Genomic DNA, 23,656 nt, shown 5'->3' on the forward strand with positions numbered 1-23,656 from the left:
GGGTTGTTGCTGCCACTTTGGCTGTGCCCAGTGCCTTCCACTAGCGAAGATGCCAGGGCTCCCTTTTGCTCCTCAGCTCTTCTCCTTAAACTCTCCACAGGGGTTGCAGCGAGATGATCTTTAAGGTCCCTTGCAACCCCAGCCATTCCAGGAGTCTGTGTTCCCTTCTTAACAGGTTATTCAAAAGCTCCTTCCAAATCCTTTCTGTGTTCTGGGCAAAGTCAGAGTGTCTGTGAAAAGGGGATTTCTGTTTCCCCAGACTTTTTGGAGGGTGCTCTGAGGGTATTTAGCTTCCTATTTCCCCAACAAAGGACACTTTTAAGGTTCAGCTGGACAGGGTGCTGGGTCATCTTTTCTAGACCATGATTTTGCTAAGAAAGTTTGGACCAGAGGATGCCTGAGGTCCTTTGCAACCTGGTACTCTGTGATTGTTTCTGTTATTTACTGTGGCTTGGACGTGCTGCTTCTCAGCAGAGGGTGGTATTATTTCAGCTAATGACTTAGAGACCTGCTCAGTCCCTATGTTTTGTCCTCTTAAGCAAGGGGCTCAGAGCACCCTGTTCTAGCTACTTTGCAAACTGTCCTTAGTGTCTGTGAAAAGTAACACAGAGAAACAGCAGAGAAACCTGAGGAAACAATGAATAAGAGACTTATATCCTTATCCCAGATATGTTACAAGCCTTTTCTATGTACCTTCCCCATTTTCCTTCATAAATTGTTTGATTTTATCTGTTTGTGATGTAAACTCTAAGCATTTCACCAGTCATGACACAGTGGGACTCAGTGGATTGAAGTAAAAGATTAAAGTGAAATCCATGCTAAAAACGTGTTGTTACAGTGAAGCATAAATGATTATTGTAAAAAAACAGCTGTGGTGAACACTTAGTATGAATCTATCCCTCTCTGATGTTTTACTCCAGCAACTCCGAGACAAATATCTGATAAGTCAGTGTAGAAGTATTGTTTGTGTTGGAAGGGAACTTAAAGGTGTTTAGTTCCAACCCCCATCAATTATTGGTTTTCTTCCAAGGAAATATTTTTTAAGAGTAGTAGGTGAGGACAGAGATTGTTATGCTACTTTAGTAATACCTTCCCTAGGTGCTTGTAGAGAAGCAACAATCACAATTCTGGTTCCAGAGACACCTCGGTTTCTGGTGCTTTCTTGTGCTATGAAAATACATGGAATATGCAGAAAGAGGGGAAGGGAAAATTATGGGTTTTCTCATTCAGAAAATGGATGAACTCATGTAAATAAAAAGAATCTGTAAATAAAATGCAGAGGAACTTGTAAAGACAAGTTAGTGGCATATGAATAAAGGCTAGTGGCAAGTTTTCAGCTCAGGAGGCATCTGCCCAACCTGACAATGTTGTAGCCAATAAATTGCCTTCAGCAATTTGTTGGCTCGTGATGATGAGCCAACATCAGCCTTTCCTCCCTGGACTTTGTCTCTTTTGTATGCCCTGAATTCGGGTGATTGTGGGGCACAGAGAAAGACAAGAGATGCATGGTGTCTGCATGTTGCTTTGACTCCATTAACCATGTGTTAGTGGCATTGTATGGGGTTATGTACCCTACCATATAGGCTGCAACTTAAAGGCATGACCTCATGGACACAGCACCAAAAAAAACCAGGGGAGAATGGTGTTAAAATAAATGGATTGAGATAGTCAGTGTCTGCATCATGTTACAGTGAATGCTTTACAGGGCCAGGAGCATTTCCCAGCTCCTTTTAACTCTTCCCAGTTGGCTGACTTCTTGCAAAGTTTAGCCTCTCGTGGAGTGCTCATCTCTCCTAACTCCCTGAGAAATTCCCACAGCGTTTTGTGGTAGATGGTTTGCAAAACTTGCAGAGCAGCCCAGGATGATTTCTTTCTAGATGTGCCCTCCATGCAGTGATATTCCTTGCACCACGTGCCTTGACAGAGAGCAACTTGTTACGAGAGCTCTTTGGTCTTGTCAAAAGCTGCTCCATGCCACCTTGCATGCTTCTCCACTGACCACTGAGCTAAACTGCTGTGACCTGTTCATCTCTCCATCCTGGAGGGTGGTGATGTGCACCCAGGTTGCAACACATAGCTGGAGATGAGCACAGCAGAGCCCAAGCCTCCTTGTCCCATGTTTGCAACTGAGGACCTAAGCAATGAGGTTTAATACATGGCTGTACCTGTGCTGATTAACTTTTTCAAGGACCAGAGTGAAGCTGGTTATTCCTCCTCCTTCCCTTTGGGTCTTAATTTCAGCTCCAAGATTTTCTACTTTAATTACTTCAGTGGCATATGTAAGTCCTGCCCCTAGTCCTCTGAGTGTGCCAATCTGCACAGGTTCGACACAAAAGACTGATGTTCTGCCACATCTGGCACTCTTCCCTGGAGGGATTGAGTCTGTGAAGGAGCTGAGAGGCCAGAGGAATTTTCCCTCCACCCTGGTCCCTGTCACCTAATCAGGAGAAAGCTGAGCTGTGCTCCCCTTCCTGGGGAGCTGCTGGGGGCTGCTGATCTCTCCTGTGCATCAACTTCAACCTCACTGAGCTGGAGGGAATAAAAAAAATAGCAGGTATACCTACAGTGAAGGGAAAGCAGGAGAGGTTGGAGGGATGGAGGGTGTCAAAGCCAGGCACTGTTCCTGTAGGTGACACTGATCCTGTTTCCTGGCGTTGAGTGTTGCTGCAGAACATGACCACCACTGCGTCACGCTCCTCCTGATCCCATTTGGAAGTCTACAAGTTCAGTCACTTGTCTGTGGTGTTTGCTTAGCCCCCTGCACATGCTCCTGGCCTGGGAAACTCTCCTGCCTGCCATATTGTTGCTGTTCCATCACCAAAGCTGCAGCGGCGGATTGATGGGGTGCTGATGAGTCCTCTTTGCCTCTGGTGAACACCAGCAGAAGTTAAATGCATATTTGGGTCATTTTCTCCTACTGGGCAATTACTGTATGAAAAATAGAGCTTGCATCTTATTACTGGAAAAGAACCATGGGTGGAAGAAAAAATAGGAAGTGTCTCTCTTGTAAGTTGTTTGTTGACTTCAGCAGCCACATCCATGTGATGAGATGAAGAATAGATCATAGAATCATAGAATGTCTGGGCTAGAAGGGCCCTCCAAAGGTCATCCAGTCCAACCCCCAACAGATCTGATCTCCCAGGGCTGTGCATTCCTGTCCCTTCGGCTGTATGTTCAAAGTCTCTGCTGGGACCACGAAAACCTGTATTTGGAACACCCACAGACATGCAGGACCATGGTGTGCTCAGTTTTGCCCATTCCAAGGTGGGTCAAAGCCCTTGAGAGAACAGTCCTGGGGCCATGATGATGCTAGTGCCCACTTTCTGCAGGCAGCACTGGAGCTCAGGGTAAGACAGCTCCTTACCACAGGCTTGCAGAGTGGAGTGGTCTCATCTCAACACTGGACTTGGTCCCAAGTTGGACCAACAGTGTAGATACACCTGATGCAATCACTGCTTTGCCTCAACATGCCTGATGTGGCCGTTCAGAATGGCAATCCTAGGAGACCTCTGACTCTCAGGGGGTATATATGGACTTGCTTAGTGATAGCAGTGAAAGATTTAGGACTTGAACCCCACACTTCTCAGACCCGTGTGAATTTACCAGTCACTGACTGTCCTGCCCCACCCTGGTCATCCTGTCATCCAAACAAGCACTGAAGTCTGGTCTCTGTGTGACTCGGGGATTAGCCTGAGCAGGGGGGTGAGCCAGCTGGCAAAACAGACACTAAAACCTCTCCTTTAGCCTAAGCTGGATGACGTGTCCGATTAAAGGGGCTTGAAATGCCACCAGAAAAGTCCCTGCCTACTGAAAGTGAGCCTGTGGAGATTTATGTGCTCTGTCTTCCCCTGCTGAATGAGCACAGATGGTGATCTGGGAGATTTATGCTCCTTTGGCTGTAATTTCATAGCTGTTGTCTGGGGGGAGGGCTGCACTCAGTTTGGGAAGGAGTATGGGCTGGTTATATCCATCAGCCCACATGGCATCTGAGGCAGGTCCTGAACTTTGACACAGCAGTACACTTGGCCAGTGAAACCATGGGAGAGATGCGTGGTCTGAGCTCTGGTCACCACCACCTCTGTGCCACCTCTCCTTGAAGACTCGGAGCAGATTCACAAGTGCTTAGGCTTAGATCTGTGGTAATGAAGAGAAAGGAACCTCTCTAGGCTGTGCCTCTGGAGAATACTTCTCTACTTCTTGTTTCTACTCCTACCCTGCCTTGCCTGAGAGACTTCACCTAACCTCTCCAGAGTGGTTTACTGAGGCATCTTCCTGTTGTGAAATGTACAGTTCTGTTGTCTTTTTTCCTTCCTAATGTCTGATAGCATATAGTGTTTCACTGATGCAAATGCAAAATGTAATCTTAATGTTGTTGGTGGCTTATTTTTTTTTTTTTCCTCTTGCTTTTCTTTCTTTTTGTTTGTTTGTTTTGTTTTTTAACCTTGATGCCCTTCATACACCTGAAATGTGATGAAGTCCTGGGATGCCCAGCCATTTACCCTTGCTCACTGGCAAACTTCAGCTGAATTTCTCCTCTTGGCCTTACGTGCTGCTGTGTGGCTCCAGAGCTGCTTTGACTGCTCCTCATCTCATTCACCTCTGCATGTCAACCACAGGTTTTCCATCCTGCTTGGGTATCTTGACATCATATTTACTCTTAAATATGGTCCAATGTCTTTGAAAGTGACACCATTCATGGGTGAATGGCCAGAGAAAACCACTGGACCATCTAATCTGACCTGATACAACTTCTAGTATAGCACAGACTGTTATCATCCGTTTGCTCCTGAAGTGAATTCCAAAACTTGTGTTTGACCTAGGTGCTGAGTTGCCAGGTGTGGCAGGAAGGAGTGAGGGAAGGCACAGTGCCTGCAGCCCCTGCCCAGCCACACTCTGCAAGAGTGGGAGGAGAGGTGAGATGCAGACATGAAGCCAAGCTGTTGAGGTAATAAATGAGGCAAGGCTGAGTGATTCATTCTTGCCAATGAACTGTTTCTGGAGGCAATATTCTCTGACAGCCTTGACCTGATTGCCCCAGGATTGTCCAGAGCCTGTCAGTGCAAGATCAGCTCCTTTCTAGCGGGTCCAGGAACGGGATGAGATGAAGGCAGCGGCTTTCTTTGCCCTGATGGAGTGACCTGCCCCTGGAAGAGCCAGGGGAAGGAATCATTTCTGCTCTCTGTGGCAAGGGTTCCCCGGAAGGCAGGATGAAGATGGGATTGTGTTGCTGTTATATTTTATTTGAGCTTGTTCTTCTAAAGTTCAGTTTGCTCAACGGGTGTGATGTTGTGATCGATGCAGGCCGCAGCGTTAAATTGGACATACTGATAAGGCATTACTGCCTGTGTGTTTTCTCTGTACCTTCACCTCAGGGAACATTGCTGGTAGTAAATGGAACATTTTGTGGCAATAGATGGCAAACTGTTTTCAGCACTTCTCTGTCATGCTCAGTCCTGCCTTCAAACCACTGCTGTGGATGCCCATGTTGGTAGGTGCCCAAGGCTGGCAGTTTCTCTTTCTGTGTCCTTGGTACTGGGATCTGCTGGGTTGAAGGTCCCAGCAATGCAAGAGCCAGGAAGAGACATGTGCGTTGTAGCATGTAACAACATTTACTTTTGCTTTCTCTGGTCCCTGATAACACAGAAGTGTTTCCAAAGAGCTGCTGCTAACGCTTTCAGGCCAGGGTAACCTTTACTGAGTTGCGTTACTGCCGTAGCCTCATCTGGCCTGTTAGATACCCGCTGAGATAAGGCTTCTGCCTGGGGGAGCTCACACTCATTAATGGTGATGGATTATGACATTGACTTCTGGGATTAAGATCAGAGGCTGATAAGGTGCAGGAGAAGTGTTATGGGGAGTGTATTGTTCTTATCAGTTCTCACCACACACAGGGTTAGAAGCAAACAATAGATCAATTTACATCACTTAAGGCACCCTGCTCACAACCATGTGTGCAAGTGGCTGTTGACTCACTGGTAGGACCTTGAGAAAGCTCCAGGGTCCATGCAAGATTAGAAAGTGAAGTTGCACCAGGGGAGGGAAACTGCTTGACACGGTGGTGGCAAGGTGAGGGAAGCTGAGGAAGCATGGTGGGAAAGTGGGATGAAGAAGAGATGTAACTTGACGTTGCTGCAGTGTCAGAGGACAGCACAGCCTGGGAATTTGAGTGGAGGGTGGGCCTTCTGTGTGGTGGACATTTCCACACAGCTCTTTCTCTCCTCTACAATCTTGAACTCCCCTTGTGGATTGCGACCTCTGGTCATGGCCCCTTTTGCAAAGAGATTGCACCATGGGATGGAGACAGGACTTCAGAAAGATGAAACTTGGTCATGCTGCAGGGTAAATACAGTACCCATAGTCTAAAGCTGGGAATCAGGTAGAGCAGGTGAGAAGGGGAATGTGCTGGTTAGGAGTAGATGTGATTAATGGAACGAGCAGCTAATGGCACTTGTTGGCACGTGCTGCAGGTGAAGTTTCTCACAAATCTCTGCTTCTCATGTGACATGCTCAGAGACCTTAGCTAAGTTAACTACAGAGGGTTTGCAGTCCGTGAAGGAAAACTCTTCCTGGGGCTTCCACAATCTATTGGGCTGAGTGTGAGCGTATCTCGGCGTGTTTGAAAATCAGTGTGCCTTATTGCAGCACATCCTTAAGTACCTAAAAAGTAAAAATATGAGACTTTAGATTGTCCACGTTGTAGTTTCCAGCAGAAAAAGGGGAAAGGAAGTTTCTTCTTCTGTTAGGGAGCTGTGTGACTAAGGCCACCCACACTCGAGCTTTCAGGGATTAGGCTGCAGGTGACTTTGTTGTAGACTCATAGAACGGTTTGGGTTTGGGAAGGGACATTTCAAGGTCATCAAGTCCAACCCCCCTGCAGGGAGCAGGGACATCTGCAGCTAGAGCAGGGTGCTCAGAGCCCCGGCCAACCTCCCCTGGAATGGTTCCAGGGATGGGGCATCCACAGCCATGCTGGGCAACGTGTTCCAGTGTTGTCATGCAGACAGGTTTTGATCTAGCCCGTGCTGATGAAACAGAGCCAAGTTCTTGTAGGCAAAAGGCTTTACTGTGTTACAAATCATACCATAGAAAGACTAGCCCATGATTTAGCAAGAGAAGGAAGAACAGACATGTGGTCCTTTGAGGTGCAATCACTCATCTCCCTGTCAGCCTTGACTATTTTGAACAATCAGGACTTTGACCCTTTATCTCTGAGTATATAGACTGTTCTCACTCTTTGAATGCTTTGGATGGGTTGCCAGAAGAAATTAGATCCCAGATTTAAGCTTTGTGACCTGTCTGTAAGCAGCTGCCTTCTCCAGCACCAGTATGGTTTCTTCTCCCACGATCAGGAGCAATCTGGCTCTGTGTGTTTGAGGAGCACATGAACAACCCCACGTGTCTGAAGTCGGAGCTGTTTGGGTGCATTTCTTCAACTGAGTGCTCGAAGCTTCACCTAAAAGCACAGGTTTCTGCAAGTCTTACAAATAGCCATCATTGTTTGAAAGGACAGTGGAACAAATGAACGAGCCAAACTTGCCATCGTGACTACTGGTCACGTTGCAAGTGGGGCCTCTGTTACCTCCTTACGTAAATCTGCAGCATACAGATTAGCAGCCTCCTCTGGGAGCAGGGCTGTTGTGAAGACAATGTGCCTTTCCTGCATGGCATTCTTGCTGACATTCCTACCCTGCCCTGGTAGCCTTCAGGAGCCCTTGGCCGGCCATGTGCTCGGGCTTGGAGGGTGGCACTGGTCTGGCCGGTCTGTGTGAGTCTTGTGGATTCCTGTTTGCTTGCAGGATTGCCACCCCGGGAGGCTGTGGGAAGCTCACAGCTGTGATTTGCAGCTATACTGGAAGGCTGCTGATGGGTGGTTTGACTTGCTGTCAAAGACCGTTCCATGAGAAGTGAGGCCTTATTGAGAACTTTCAGCACTTAAAGGGGGCTTATAAGAAAGGTGGGGACAAGTTTTTTAGCACAACCTGTCACAACAGGACACGGGGTGATGCTTTTAAACTAAAAGAGGGGAGATTCAGACTAAGTGTAAGGAAGAAATATTTTCCTCTGAAGGTGGTGAAATACTGGCATATTTTGCTCACAGAAGTGATTGATGCCCCATCCCTGGAACCATCCCAGGTGAGGTTGGCCGGGGCTCTGAGCAACCTGCTCTAGCTGCAGATGTCCCTGCTCCGTGCAGGGGGGTTGGACTTGTTGACCTTGGAAGGTCCCTTCCATCCCAAACCCTTCTGTAATTCCATGATTAAGATCTCAGCAGAGTTTAGGCTGTAGCTATGCAGATTGCACCTCTCTTCTGTAATTCCCTCTTTGGTGCCTGCTGCTCCTGGGCTTTGCTTGTGATGAGGATGAGAGACAACTTCAGCTTCCAAGAGCTCTACCAAGAGTCAGGGAAAATATTTTCTTCTGGAATTTTCTTTGTAGGCAAGATATAAGAGAATAAACACTTCTGTACTAAAGACAAAAGGCTTTTGGTATTCAGTGGAGAAAGTCTGGATGTCTCAATCGAACTGAGCCCATGTCTCAAGCACATCTGATGTAACCTATTTTCTATGACACCCCTCTGCTTCTTTTCAGCACATCTGCAAACATGTCAGGGATAAGGATAGATCTCCTTTTCTGCTCTGTTCCTGCTGTTTTGCTCTTAATCCCCAGCATGACTTTCAGATCACAACATTTATCATTTGGTATGGTAGTGAGCATCTGCCCTTTTGAGAGAAATGTAGTTCTCTTTCAGCTTTGTATTGGCTTTCAGCTTTGGCTTAGTAAGATAAAAAATTACAACGTGGCAAACTTCATCCCAAAGCCATATCAGTCATGTTTTGGTTAAAAGTAACCTCATGCTCCCTCATGTGAAATCTCCACTATGTTTTGGATGGGCTGATCTGTCTGCTCACTGCTGTGTGGATCCTCTCTTTCCTCTATCACTTTTTATGGTCTTTTTCCAGTTCAACTATGAAACCGTGTCTTCTGTAACATGCAGCTGAAGGGTGATCAAAAGATATGTACTCTGCCCATATGAAACCTTTACTGAATGCCTCTGTGATAGTTTTGTTGCTGTCCTGCCACTCTGGGAACGCTGCTCTTGTATCTGGATGAAGCAAGTCCCTGGTGCTGTGGACTCTCTTGCCAGGTCACACGTCTTTTGTCATTCTCCACCCCACAGAGATTCAGTCCTGTGCCTTTAGGTGTTTTGGGACAGAAATGAATGGTATGTACTTTCTAGGAAGCTGCTGAGGGCAACAAGGATGGAGTGAACTCCAGCGAGGGTTCTGCTCATGGATGCCTGTGGATGGACACTGCTGTGGCAGGAATGTGGGTGCAGGGAGCTACAGAACAAGCTCTGGTAGCTACTGGAGGGATCTCTTGGCTAAGTAAATTCCAGATTTAGTGAATTCAAAGTGTTTGGTGGTGCTGGAGAACCTAGAACACATCCCCAGAGTGACCACATCCATCCCTACCAACACGATACAAGCAAACCAGGAATGGGGAAACGGAAAAGGGAGCAAAGGCTCAAAGAACCATGGTGGGATGTCCAAAAAGGGAAGGAGTTTCTTGGGGAGAAGAACAGAAGTTCAATATCCCCTTAGGGGATTCTTTTATACCTGTAGTTCTTCCAAATTTTTTTTTCTGTGTTTCTTGTCTGTTGGAAAAAACTTTATTCCACGCAGCAAGCTTGCTGGCTGCTCACAGTGCCTGGCACAGGCAAAGGCTGCACGCAGAGGTGCGTCTTGTTGCTAAGCCAACAGCACACAACACTTGCTGTGAAGTGGATTTTTCTCTCCAGGGAGGGAGAGTTTGTGTTGTGAAGATACTCCGTGCGCAGGTCGGGTTGAGTCACCTATGCCATTTAGATAAGAGTAAACTGAAGATAAGTGAACTATTTGGTTATGCTGAAGTGAGTCTGAGAGGTATGTCAAGGGGTTTATCATTCTGGATCTTCGTATTCAGGTGAAAACTACTGTTTTGTGTGCAGGGAATGGGTGAACTCAGGACTCTATCCTCCTCTGGCTGAGAGTAAAGCCAGGACTTTTGCTATAAGATGCTGCCACTTGATGTAGGTGTCCTCTGTCTTGTGAGCAGAACAGAACCACAGAGAGCAAGGGGAAGATGGGGATGAGCTGGGAATGTGTAGTGAAAAATATATAACAATTCCAGATACAGGATGTTTTCTTATTTTCTTGTCCTGAAAAAGAAAGAAGGTTCAGGTCAGGGAAGACAGATGTAACACAAGCTACCACTTATGGGGCTTGTTTTTCATCACTGACAAAACCTCATCTACGATTTCCACCCACATAAAAGGTGTTCTTCAGCATCAGGAGGAACATACTGAGGTGAGTGACCTGTTCACTATGGCTGGCAGGTGAGGTGACAGCGTTTCTATGTTCCAGCAATGAGGAGGTTTCAGACAGATGCCCCTGGACTGCTTGCTGAGAGTCCTGTTCATGTTCATCTGCACTGTATTTGTGTCTCCCATGAAAACTCAAACCCTGGAAAACATCACGTTTTGAGTGTGTAATTCCATCCTGGTTTTTGAAGAGTGATGAAGAACCATTCCTAGTTTTATTTAGAGAATAGGCATCTTCCATTTACAAATTATGTTCTTGCACTTTCATCTCCCTCTCTCTTTTCTTGTGTGAGAAATCAGGGCTCAGAATCACAACCTGAAACAAGACTAGGTGGTTTTCACTCTTCCACATACGACCTAACTCCTCAGATATGGGGCCATTTATGATACGAAGACTCTGATCCCAGAAGGGCAGAAATGCTGGGATCCTCCCTGGTCCACTTCTTACCCTCCAAGCACTTTGCTCATGATTCTCTAGCATGACCTTGGAACCAGGACAGCATCATGGTGGGCACAGAGCTTCCTGAAGTACCCAGTAGGAAGGCTTTGGGGAAGATGTGGCATAAGTCCCTCAGAGCCTTCTCCTATTCCTTGAGCTACTCTCTAGAATTAGACCACTAGGCTGCTTCATGTTTTCTCAGCAGTCTTCCAATTCTCATGACACAGTAAGGTAGAGACTTCAACCACTGTTTGAGGGGATGGGTACTGTGAGATAATTAGAGTATGCAGAAAGGTAGGTAAGGGGAATAGCATATCTCAGTGTGGTATGCTGCTGAATACAGGCACCAGTTCAGGACAGATAAAAGAACATCACTTCTTCCTCCTCTTGTGCGTGTGGGTCTGTGAGCATGCTCTGATACGATGATGCTTCTTTTTGGATTAGACCCTCCACTTTGGATTAGGCAAGTGAAGTAGAAGAAGCACTTCAGTCCAGAGGATTATTGGCCAGGCATGAGTGGCCAAGATGCAGATGATTCTGGATGTGCTGAAGAGCATGGAGCTGGGCATGTGGGTGAGGTCATCTCCCAGGCTGTTAAACATTCTTGTTGGTGTGTGTGCATGAGTAGTCATACAGGTTTTTCTTAGGATCAGTGTAATTCTAGTCAATATTGTCCCTGGGATATACAGAATGGCTTAGATGCACCCTAAAATTGACCCCTACATTTGGCCAGGTGAATTACAGTCTGGGCTCCACTTTTTTTTGTAGCTCACTGGTGTTTTGAACCATTTTCCCTGAAATCTAGGGGTGTATCTTCTCTTCCCCATTCTTTTTTTTTCCAGACAAGTAGTTGCCTTGCCCTGCTATGTTGATTGGCATGTGTAGAGCCTTTCGTAGATACTGCAGCTTTTGGAACACACATGCAGAACGTGACCTGCCAGTGGGGAAGAACATCCCACCCTGTGCATGACAGTGGATTCCAGCACAGCTTGCAATGGCAGTGAGGAAGGGACTGGGGAGGTCACTCCTGCTCACATGAATTTGTAAATTCCCCCTGTTTCTTAGAGGCTGTTTTCAATCTGTGTTTTCTTTTTAAACAGCCTACTCTTTCTGCGCCTCCTCAGCAGTGAATATGGAAAGGGAAGGTAGCATAAGGTTCTTAGAACGGCCTCCTTAATGGAAAAGACAGTTTGAAGAGAGAGATGTGAACCTTAATTCCTTTAATTTGATTTTTTAAAAAATCTATCATTAGGAGACCATCCAAAGGTTTACTATGAAGTTGAAAACAACATTGTTGGGTTGTCCTACACTATGGTGTGTCTGTGGTACAAGAGCACAGTCAGTGCTGTGAGTAGTGCCTTCACCTGTACCAAATCCTTGGTGCAGCAATGTAGTGTGGAGTGGTTGATTTTCTTACAGAGGATCACGTTCTCCCTCTCCAAAACTATGTACTACAACATGTTTTATAGTTGCTTTATGGCTGAGGCATCGGGACCACTCGGTGGAAAATCCCACTCTAAAAAATTTTTTCTTTTCCTTCCCAGTGTGCCATCCCAGGGGCACACTTTTCCTTTAATTACACTAATTACATACCTGATCCTTAACCTCCCACTGATCTCAGCCTTACTTGATTAAAATGATGGCTGATTCAAGAATCTAAAGTGAGGGGATTTGTAGTTTGTCAGTTTTCCAAGCCCACAGTTCCCAACCATTTTCTAATCTGGATGTTTTCACAGAAAGGAAAATACAGCTTTTCCTAGAAAGTGTTTGCATTTGAACTCCCAATTTTGCAATCATGTGCAGAAGCTCAAAAAACTAATCTCATTGACCTCACTGGGCCTAAAAGTGGAAGCAATCACTCTGATGTTATAAGTGCAACTGAGCAACATTTTCCCACACAGGTTTTTCTGTTTGATTGCAGGATTGATTTTGTTTCTCACTTCGAAGTGTTTGAATCTGTTATGAGAAATCCTTCTCGTGTTGCTTGAATATGCCCCACGTTTTGGGCCAGCTTTCAAGCTGTGTTGCCTCCTGGGGCAGTTTGAAATGCTGGTATTCTGAGCAGGATTTCATCCAGCCTGAGGCTGGATCTCGTTGTCCCAGGCACTGAGGTTCTTGCACATGAAGCAGTATCACAGAATCACAAATTAGGGGTTGGAAGGGACCTCCAAAGATCATCTAGTCCAACCCTCCCTGGTAGAGCAGGATCACCTAGAAATATATGCTCCTCTGTCACATGTTGGGGTCTCTATGTGGGCCAGTGAATTTTAATATCTTCATGAATGACATAGACAGTGGGATCAAGTGCACCTTCAGCAAGCTTGAAGATGACACCGAGTGGTGCAGACCACATGCCTGAGGGATGGGATCCATCCAGAGGGAGCTGGACAAGCTGGAGAAGTGGGCCCATGGGATCCTCATGAGGTTCAACAAGGCCAAGGGCAAGGTCCTGCAGTTGGGTCAGGGCATCCCCTGGTATCAGCCCAGGCTGGGAGTGCAGGGCTGGAGAGCAGCCTGGTTATGCTGGCTCTGGGAGGGAAGTAGTCCATGAAAGAGCCCCAAAACTCCTGCCCCACATAAATATTTTGTATGAGTTTGATACCACTCGTGCGACAGAAACAAGAACGCAAGAAGAGTACGTGAAAATAAATTGTGGCTTGAATAGCATTTATTTGCTGTAAAGAAAAAAACCAAACCATTTCAATAATAAGATAAATTAGTTCTGTTAGCAAAGTCTGTTTTATGAATGATAACGGGTAAAAACAAGATATGCTTATTCTGAATGATAAACATGCCAAGTTGCCAAATAATGTTATTTTGCATGGCGTGATGGGAAGAATAAATTCTCTGGGTAGTGTAAAATGAAGAATTAATTCTGAATGACGTGCAAAATCTTTCTAATGGCTGAGACACGGCCTTCATCTTTTGTTGTTTTTCTGTTCTTGTGCATATGGTTTCTTTACAGTACTGCCAAAATGTCCCTGTTGCTCAGCAACAGCAAGCTGAAATAGCACCAGTCAGAGGCAACCTGCTGATTTACGCTGGCCATAAAGTGTGTACTCTTACCCGAGTGCAGATTTTGACATCAGAGTGAGAGCTAGCCTGTATAGGTTTGCCTTTCTGGGGCACACATAATCCTGGGTGGAGAGATGCCAGTTCAGTCACCAAACAAAATCCTTTTCCATCATGCTTTGACAAATGGAGAAGTGCATTGTCTTGACAGAACATGACCTCATCTAACCCCAATCGGGTGACCTGTCTGGCATTTCTGCTAAGAATGAGCCCTCACTGGGGCTCAAGGAGGTTTCCAGCTCTGTCTGTAGCTCTTCAGGCACAACAGCTTGCCTTTGGCTCATTGTGCCTCCTGTACAGAATCAGACTTTTCACTTGAACATTGAAGAAGCTATTGATGTAACAAAATGCCATAAATACAAAGAGAAGTTAGAAGTTTCACAAATATCCCCCATACACTGATTTCATAATTTTCTCTTTCAGCGTCTTCTAGACTACTTCTTTAAAAGTTAACCTTTGGAAGGTCTTAGTGATGATAAATAGAGGAAAACTTATAACCAACTCAAAAAAGTATGAGTATTTATTTTAAAAATAATCTCTACACAACACTAGGTAGCTATTTACCAAGTGAAAAGCAGCAAATAGTACATTTTACAAGTGATCTTTGGAGTGTCAGTCATACAGAAATACTGTCAAACTTCTGAAAACCCAACACTCACTGGAAAATACTACCAATAGTTCTTCCCAAATATTTTTCATTCAGATCTTTTTGATGATCATAAAAAGACTTTTTTTTTTTTTTTTTAAACAAACAAAAAAATCTTCAACAGCACTATTTACAGGCTACTTTTTATTTCCTCTGCCACAGGAAGAACAGGTTTTGATCTACTTTCCCAGGAGGAACAACCTGATGTAGTTCAGGTGTTCCTGCTCATGGCAGTGAGGTTGGATTAGATGACCTTTAACAGTCTTTTCCAACCCAAACCATTTGATGATTCTATGACACTGCTGCACACAGCAGCAGGATTTAATGCCAGCTGTAGGATCTGAGCATAACAAGTATATGTGATGAAGGTGTCAGCTTCATCATGAGATGAAGCATCTCAGTGAGACAGGCAGAAAGGTGACTGAGTGAACACCCATTGAGGCAACCAGCACTTTGGGGTGCAAGGTCAGATTTCTCCTTCCCAACCTGAAGACCCTTCTGTGGAGATGGCACAAGGCTGGTGTGCTACAGAGCTCTGCTACATCCACCAGCCCACTAACCATCCCCTTCCTATCACAGAGCAGAGAGAAATGGCAGAGCAGAAGCTTCAGCAGCAGGCTGGGACAACGCAACATTTTGTTGCTTGATACTTGTGGGCTGAGAGGGATGGTGTAGAGAGAGAGGTGAAGAAGATCACTTCAAATTGGTTCTACTTGTGCACAGAGTGAACAGGGCCATTTATTGCATAGGAGAGAGACAGCAGTGTTTTTGCTGCTGTCCCCTCCTTTGCTAACCCACGGACAAATATTAAGAAAAATCATAAAATTAACATAAAATCATGATTTTTTTTTTTTAAATGATTCTTATCACTGGCCTTGGGTTTACAGACTTTTCTCTGCAACTGGGTAGGCCCAAAACATTATCCTTGGTGAAATGTTAGAGCCTAGTGGAAACTAAAACATCTAAAAGATGGGGCTGATAGGCAACCCCTCCTTGCCATTATTCTGATTTTGAGCACAAGTATTGCAAGCGTTAGCCTGTATCCACAAGATAAATCACTGCCTGTGATTTATCTGTGTCCATCTTGTGTGTGGTAATTGCTAACTCACACCTCTCTCCACTGGGCTTGGGAGGTCCTCCAGGTGCAATTCTTGACCCTCTATTTTCTACTTTGCAAAGAGTACTCTTTATTCCACTTCTCTGCTACTATGAAGCTCTCTAAGATGTATCCTATTGCTGTTGTAAACTAGTTCTAGCTATTAATTAGGAGTCATATCAGATGCTGAGAGATGCTCTGCTCTTTATTGCTTTACATGAGATTGCTGTGACTTTAATTTCAGAAACAGAATATTCTTTTCAACTTCTAAGTCATTTCCCCATTGCTTAAAATTCAAGTGTCTTTTCAGGTGTATGTGCTTTTAAATCGTTACACACTAGTCTTGGGAAAGGCCCTTCCAGCACAGCATGGTCCTATCTAATCAGGATAGAACAAATGAAGGTGGTGAAAAAAAGTCTCTCCACTCAGAAGTTGGCAATTTTTTTTTTGTCTTTTGACCTAGTAGCACACAAATCACATTTTTTTTTGGGAAACACTTTGTGCACTTGCCTTAAAATCTACAAAGTATCTCTCTTCTTGGGTCTTTATACCTCACAGCAAGACCTCTGATGCTTTTTCATCTTCAGATAATAAGCTCGGTTGGCTTCTGGATAGGAGACTTTGGAGAGTGGCAGCTTGTAGATGGCAGAGTTGTTTGTGGTTATCAACAGGAAGGTCAGTGCAGAGAAGCAGAAAGACCAGGTTCCTGATGGCAGCCCAAACTGCAAAGACAAATACAAATACAAACAAAATATTCATAATATGTCTTTCCTTCATTTGATCCCCCAGCCCTTGAATAAAACCCAGAGCCAGGCATCTTGGAACAAGCTTTCTCAAGGAAATCTTGGTTTGATTTTGCATGGGGGGTCTCTCTGAGGAGGCATGTCTTCTTCATGAGGGCTTGGCATTGTGCATTAACCTGCAATATCTACCAGCTCTGGTGAGAAGGCTGCCTTCTCTTTGTGCATCTGCGGTGGTCCTGAATGGAGATGAGATAGGAGGGGATGGAAGTGGAACAGGAGTGGCTACCAGAAGCATTCAGCTTTTCCCTGGGCTGTTGTACTATCTTTTGGCATTGGGACAACGAGATTAAACCAAATTTGAGGTTTCTGGACATGTGTGGAGGGCCTTTTTCTCAGTCGATTCAGGCATGAAGTATAGACACACAATTACCTCAGAGGTGTTGAGGGCTGTGTGTGGAAGTTTATGCAAGCTCCAGTGATGAGAAGTGGTGATGGCTGTACGTGGTCTGCTTCAGTGGGAACCACACCAGCCCCCTGGACAGACTGCGTCCCCTCCCACAGACCAGTTCTACCTTTGGTTGGATTTATCCCTGAGTCTTGGTGCCTTGGCTCATAAACCAAGAAAATATACAGCTTGCAAACCTTTATTTGGGAAAAAAAAAAGCCTTATTAATGCACGACTTACCACAGACAACATGTTAGTCACTGTTGCTCCCAGGTAGGCACTGAAGAGCGCTGTGAAAAGAAGGTAGTTCCTGTTGAGTTCAGTTGCTCATGGAGGACACCAGCAAGGACAAACATCTCTCACACTGCCTGGGTAGCTCAGCCAATGTTTATGACAATGCCTGGACAGCCCCCTCTTAAAGCTCTGTTCTTTGCACTGTGTCCCTTCCAACCAGGAGCTCATGGAAAGGGCAAAACAAAAAAAAAAGAACTGGAGTGATGAAAAATGTAACTATGGAAACAGAGGCTTTTGAAAAATGGACTGATGTGGAATGTATGTAGCTTGATGGATGAGGTTAACTAGGAAAATAACCCTTCTACTCCCATCTTTCCTGCCTCTAGGGCTAGAAGGTGGGTCAATGAGATACAAAGCTAAATCTTTTTTATATGAGCACTGAATGAGCAATAGTTTCACTCCCAGCTCACTGTGATATTGAAATTTCATATGGAATTGCCTTATAAATAATTCCTCAGTCATTCTGTGTTGCCTAGCTCGTGCCTTTGCTATCCACTTCAATAGACCAGGGAAACTGTACTGTCTAACTACAAGTGCTGACTGATCTTGAGCTCCAGTTTTCTGAAAGTTTAGGTATGTCCTCCTTCAAAGAAGGCAAACCAATACGATGGCAAACCAATACGATTCATCCAGCAATGTTGAATAAACACAATTAGTGCCTCAAAACTAAGCACCTAATTTCTAAGACCTTAGTTAACCCCTATCCACTCATTGCATCTCTCATTTTGGACACAACTCTTGGCTGAAAGTGAAAGTGCTGGGTTTACTTTGTCACAAGAGCCACGGCTCTGACATGTGGCTCAATCATTTGTTGGTCTCACCTAAGTCCATCTGCCCATTTAGAGGTGTCCATCTGGCTTCAGCCCACCTCCAGCATAAACACATCTTGTCTCACTTCAAAAGGAAACGTGGCAGCAGTGAAAATCTGTAGGGCACGTACCACAGGCAATTGCCAGCAAATGTGTCTGCCAGGTGAAAGCGTAGAACATGCCTCCAATTGCAATGCAGGAGAGGGAGCTGTTGTAGCCCCACAACCCGGAGTAGATCTTGCTGAAAGGTGTTGCTAAGCTCAGTGCTGGAAAATAAGACAAAGATGTGTCATTCCTTGGCCAAAGAGATAAAAGCAGCTGAGAAATGGCATGTATTCAGCTTTTTTAAGGGCTCCAGTTTGCACACACACATGGAGTTCCTATTTGCTGTGTTGCTACAGTCTCATATTAAAGCCACTTTAAAGTAATGCAATCATGTCAGAATTTCCCTAGTGTTGCAGGGCTGAATTTGGCCATGTGGTTTCAGCAGAAGATGTATGAGTGAATGGGCATACATAAGAACCTTAAATGCATCCCTGAGGTCTGTACATTCAGACTGGTGGTGACGGCTTTTATAAAGCTGCTCCTAAACCCATCAGAATATATCAAAAAATGAAGTGTTTAATGATAAAAATTTGTTCTAGCCAAAAATACACATCTTTCTTCTGAGGGTTTCCACCATCATGAAATGATGTGAGAGAATGTGCAAGTAAATCAAAAGAATTCTTAAACCAGAAATGTATCTCTCCTTTTTTTCAAGACATTCTTTAATGAAAGAAACGTTTGTTACTGTAAATGTTCCAGTCATTGTGATTCCTCTTTTATTCTCTGTACTTTTATATCAGCCTGTGGCATAAATCAAATCCTTACCTGCTAGCATCCCCACTGCTGATCCAATTGCTGCATGCAGACAAATAAGTGGAGAAGAAATAAATAAAGCAACCAGGAAGATTCCACCAGTCCAGGGGTTATCACATCCATAAACCTGACCCACCCCAACTGGAATGGATTGCAGGAGCTGCATGAATTTAAATAAAAATAAATAATAAAAAAAAGACCATTTATTATCAAATTTATCAGATTTCTAATTTTGTTTTAAAAAAACCTCTAATTTTTTTGGCCAAGTTTGTATCTGGCATTTGTTGGATACAGTCCCTCATCCTGGACTGTAAGTGGAAATTTCAGACACTTCTTGGGAGACAGCAAGACATTTCCACAGGATTTCCCCTTCAATAAAAATGAGTCATGCCTTGTTCCCTAGCCATGAGCTCCTCTGTCCAGGTCTTACTCTAATATCAAAGGTAAATGTCTTCTGTGAAAGGGCTTGGAAGGGTTTGCTCATCATCTTTACATGTGCTGCTGAGTTGGACATTTTTGCATGGTGTTGTGGAGCAACACAGTGAATCTAGGAAATGGAAGTGCTGGGTTGCTGGGACAAAACCCAACTTGGTCACAGCTTAGAGATGGTTTTGAGACACTTTTCCTCAAAATGTTGTGTTCCTCCTCGTGGAACAGCCCATTTAGGGACAGCATAAAATTATGCATTGCAGTAAATGTTCTTTGAGAAATGTCATTACTATGGATTGCTACTTAGTGTCAATTAACTTCCTTTCCTTAATCACTCCCCTCAAAATAGTGCACTGAGCCTTAAGGGAAAGCTGTTATTCTAATATCTGTGTTGTTTACCATGCTACACAGAATAATAATTTTTTTTGTTTGTTTCAAAAGGTTCCACTTGAATATAAACTAAAAATATATGAACAAGTGCTTGTACCCTAGTTTATAACCAGCCTTCAACAGTAATATCTGCTTGCCCATTTCTAATCAGAAAGATGCAATTTTAAAAACACAGCACTGTCTACATGGGGAACTAAAATTAATCTGTGAGTTAACTGGTAGTCTCAGCACAACCTTATCTATGGAGTGCTGATCAGTATGTGCACAGTAATGGGCAATTAGAATGTAGAGGCTCTTCGAAGATTATAATTTAGATCCAGCTGTAAATGAAAGATACCAAAAAAATATTCTTATTTTCAAGCTATCAGAATGCCAGTTCCTAGAGTAAGCCTTTAAATTTTGGGTAATAGCTTGCTTATAAATGCAATTTTGTATTTCCACGCCATAATGTAGTAACATAAAGGAAAATACTATGATTCTATAGCGGTTTTCTTTGTAAATGGAGAAGGTTGTTATCTTCAGGACATCCTACCATTGGCATTTCAGCATCCTTCCAGGTGATATTTGGTGTTGCTGTCGCAGACTGAATGGCAGTTGTGGGGAAGAAGAAGTTATGGGGTCCTGTTGCAGCCAGATAGAGGGTCAAGGCCAAGTTGAAAGGCAAGGTGAAAACAGGCAGGTCCCACTTACAGAAGACTGAGCCTAAAGCACTGGTGAAAACAGGGCTGAAAGAAGAACAAAATAGTCTCACTGGGAGCTTGTCAGGCTGAAAAAAACCAAACCCAAATCCCACAACAACAACAACACAGCAGGAAAAAAAACTCTAATTTTAACAAACAGCTGTTTAATTGTTTAATTCCCTCAGTCTTTCTGATAAAGTCAGATAGGTTCTCTCATTAAATTTCCCACTCTTCCCAGCACAGTTTGCAATGTATAGATGATCTCCATTCATGTGGAGGATCTGGTGATCTAATGGAGCTATCTGTTTCTAGTTCAGTGCCACTGTTTACTTCTTGATTTGAATATCTGAAGTGGATTGAGTTTAGGACATGTGTCAGGCCTGAGTGAACTGTGAAGAAGTCTGTGTGTCCTTGTTGAAGCTTATGGGTCAGGGTCATTAGAAATAAAGGCTGATATCAAAGGTATGTTTGTTAAAGTGAGTACAGCATCACATGAACTCCAGGTAGGCAGATGATATCTGTGGTTTAGCAAACTCCCACTAGATACTTGGGGGCTAAAGGCTAACTTTTAAAATTTTTGCTATCCAAAACATCTAGCAGATTACGATGTCATATACAGGAGTAAAGTATTATTAGTTGCTTCTTTTCATTAACATCAACTATCATGTCTTGGGACCACTGAATAGCTTCTGTGCCTGGAGAAGTAAATTTTCATGACGTTTTTATCTGCTGGCTTAAACAGATGAAACACTTGTGGTTGATGATGGTAGGGAATGGTAAAAATAATATCCCTCTTGAAACAAAAATGGAAGTGACTTATCACAACAACATGGCTAATGTTTAAGGCATTGAATTACACATGGTTAACTGTCGATTTTCCTTTTTCCCATTGGGTTGATTTGTGATTATGTGGGAATTTCATCAGTTTCCAGATTACATTCAAGTTGAAAAGTGCAAATAATGATGCAGATTTATTATCATGCATGTGTCAGTTGTGTCTCTTTTCCATTGCAGGCTGTATAGTGTACAAAAATGCAACAGCTCAGTCTCCATGTGGTAACCCGGGGGTTGGAACAAGAACCAAAGGAGCCATCCAACTTACCATGTCATGGACACGAGTGCTACGGGCAATAGAAGCCACCAGTAGTAGTCTCCCTTTGCAGAGAAGACGGCCATGAGCAATCCCACCAAGACCCCATTGTAGCCATACAGGCCTGCTGCTATGGCTGATCTGTGTGAAGGAAACAACTGTCTTGAAATCTCCTCCTCTGTGGGTGCTTTGCTCACATCATCCCCTCCCTCTCCATGCAGTTATGACCCTGCATGATGACAAACTACAAAGGCTTGTGCACCAATCCTTCAAATTTCATGTGCTTGAGTCCCATGTTCTCTGAGTAACTACCCCTTCTGTAGTTACATCTAGTGACCCTTTGCACCAGATGCAGCTGGTGGGAAGATCTGTCTGGTCCTACCAGACCAGATATGAAGCCAGTGAAGGCTGGATAGATGCTTTTCAGCCATGGCACTTGTTTAATGTGTAAATTAGCACTGAAGCCACAGTCTGTTTTTTTGAAGGGGGAAAGGATGGACTTACCTGTCCTGACCCAGAATAAAAGCTGTTAAAGTTGAAACAACAGTTGCTAAACAGCCTGTGAGCGTCCACCATGGGTTCTGCACCAGGAAGCCAGCAACCACAATAAGACCACTGAGTGGATTGTTGACAAACACCACCTGGGATATCCCACGCAACACCCAGTCAGCAAACTGGATCATAAGAGGTTTATCTGCAAAAAAACCAAATTAAATAATTAAAAAAAAACAACCCCCAAAATATGCAGATGATACTGATTTGGGATGGTTTTCTTGAAACTCAGGAAGAGTTTTGGCAGTGGAACTTGGCAGCATGACTGAAGTCAATGAATCAACGAGGCTGTAAAAGCTGGCTGGGATTTATTAGGGTCTATACTGAAGTCTTGCAGCTGGAAAGCTGAGATGAACAGTGTGGTTGCCAGAGTCCCCTGTTATAAAGTACTCGGGACTGGTTTCATGTGAACCGGCTAATTTATGATGTCTGTGCCTCAGATGGAAAATTGTGTGTGTATCCCGTTGCTGATTTATTATAGGGACCAAACACACCTACCTATATGTAATTTAACTTCACAGTGGCATTAGGCTTGACAGAAACTGCTCAGCTGAAAGGACAGGGAGCGTTATGAAGAATGGCAGAGCACAGAATAACCATCCTGGGCTATGTTCTGTGGGACTAAAATTCGCTTTGTACATGGCGTGTTGGGAGGCAAATGTCATCTCAGTCATCCTCAAGATTTAAGCAGTATGTGGGTCTCTGCACAAAGCTGCTTTTTTTTCCCCTACAAAACAGAAATAAATCAGGGCAGAGATAGTTTCTGTACTACTCCGACTTGAATCACGTTACTGAGAAGTTAGTTATTGCTTCTTTGATGTAATTCTTCTTTGGAATCCTCCAACAGTCATGATGAAGTAGCTTTACCTTTTAGCCAGTCTCCAAATTCCTTCATGTCTCCACTGATGTACCCAACTGCTCTGCAGATTCTCTTCCCAGCTTTGCTTAGTGGATTTGGCTTTATTTGCTTTATTTCCCCCTTGGTTTCTATCTTGACATCAACACTGTTTTCCATGTTGATATTCTGACCCTGTGATAAAATTCAATGGAAAAGATAAAAAAAAAAAAAAAAGTCAGTTTGTTACAATGCCTCTTACTGATCTCTGTTTATTCTCCCTACCACGTACTATTGCTCACCAAGTGTTATTTTGGAGCCAGAAAGAGGAAAATCCTTGCTCTGAACACCTGATTCTCATGTCTCCATGAGCACATTTATCTTCATGTACTCTTGGGGTGCTGCACTGTCCTTCCAGCCTTTTACACAGGCATAGGTGTGAACACTGGAAGGAACCACTGAGCCTTGTGTCATAGTGGTATTTCACCTGGTTCTAACACTCTGCTCAGCTATATCATGTTTTCTAGAAAGGAGGCAGCTGTTGATATAAAGGGTGACTTCAAGAAGAGCAAGACAGAATTAGGAGACAATGGCTTCACAGAAGTTAAAACTCACCTCAGGATTCAACTTGACAGAAGCTGCACACAGAAGCTGGTAGATGTTGAACCACAACCTAGGGAACTGATTCAATGACTAAATTTCCCTTGCTGCTTAACCCATATTTGAATATTATTTGAATAAACATATTTGAATATTAACCCAGTTCAAATTTATCCATCAGCCATCAAGAATAGGTACCAAAAGTTAGATATATAGGTCTCTGTACTGTCACCTGTTGGGATTGGCTCAACCTTTCTCACGAGCATGGGCTTAGCTTGAGGGTTGTTCATGGTGCCTTACTCCGTGACTCACATGCAC

At 44.1% G+C, this 23,656-nt stretch overlaps 1 protein-coding gene across 1 annotated transcript in view; it reads right to left on the bottom strand.

Annotated features, from left to right (window-relative positions):
- Positions 1-16,102: 16,102 nt before the first annotated feature.
- SLC14A2 (solute carrier family 14 (urea transporter), member 2) overlaps positions 16,103-23,656 on the bottom strand; it is a 35,762-nt gene continuing 28,208 nt past the window's right edge. Inside the window, exons 9-16 of the mRNA XM_008937420.1 lie at positions 22,771-22,933; positions 21,856-22,045; positions 21,364-21,492; positions 20,114-20,306; positions 18,775-18,922; positions 18,036-18,170; positions 17,042-17,091; positions 16,103-16,335 (exon numbers count right to left, since the gene is read on the bottom strand). Coding sequence (XP_008935668.1) covers positions 16,159-16,335; positions 17,042-17,091; positions 18,036-18,170; positions 18,775-18,922; positions 20,114-20,306; positions 21,364-21,492; positions 21,856-22,045; positions 22,771-22,933 — 1,185 coding nt within the window. The 3' untranslated portion in view covers positions 16,103-16,158. The remainder of the gene's footprint in view (positions 16,336-17,041; positions 17,092-18,035; positions 18,171-18,774; positions 18,923-20,113; positions 20,307-21,363; positions 21,493-21,855; positions 22,046-22,770; positions 22,934-23,656) is intronic.

Source organism: Merops nubicus, unplaced genomic scaffold (assembly GCF_000691845.1).
Source record: "Merops nubicus isolate BGI_N331 unplaced genomic scaffold, ASM69184v1 scaffold7163, whole genome shotgun sequence".
NCBI lineage: Eukaryota > Metazoa > Chordata > Aves > Coraciiformes > Meropidae > Merops > Merops nubicus.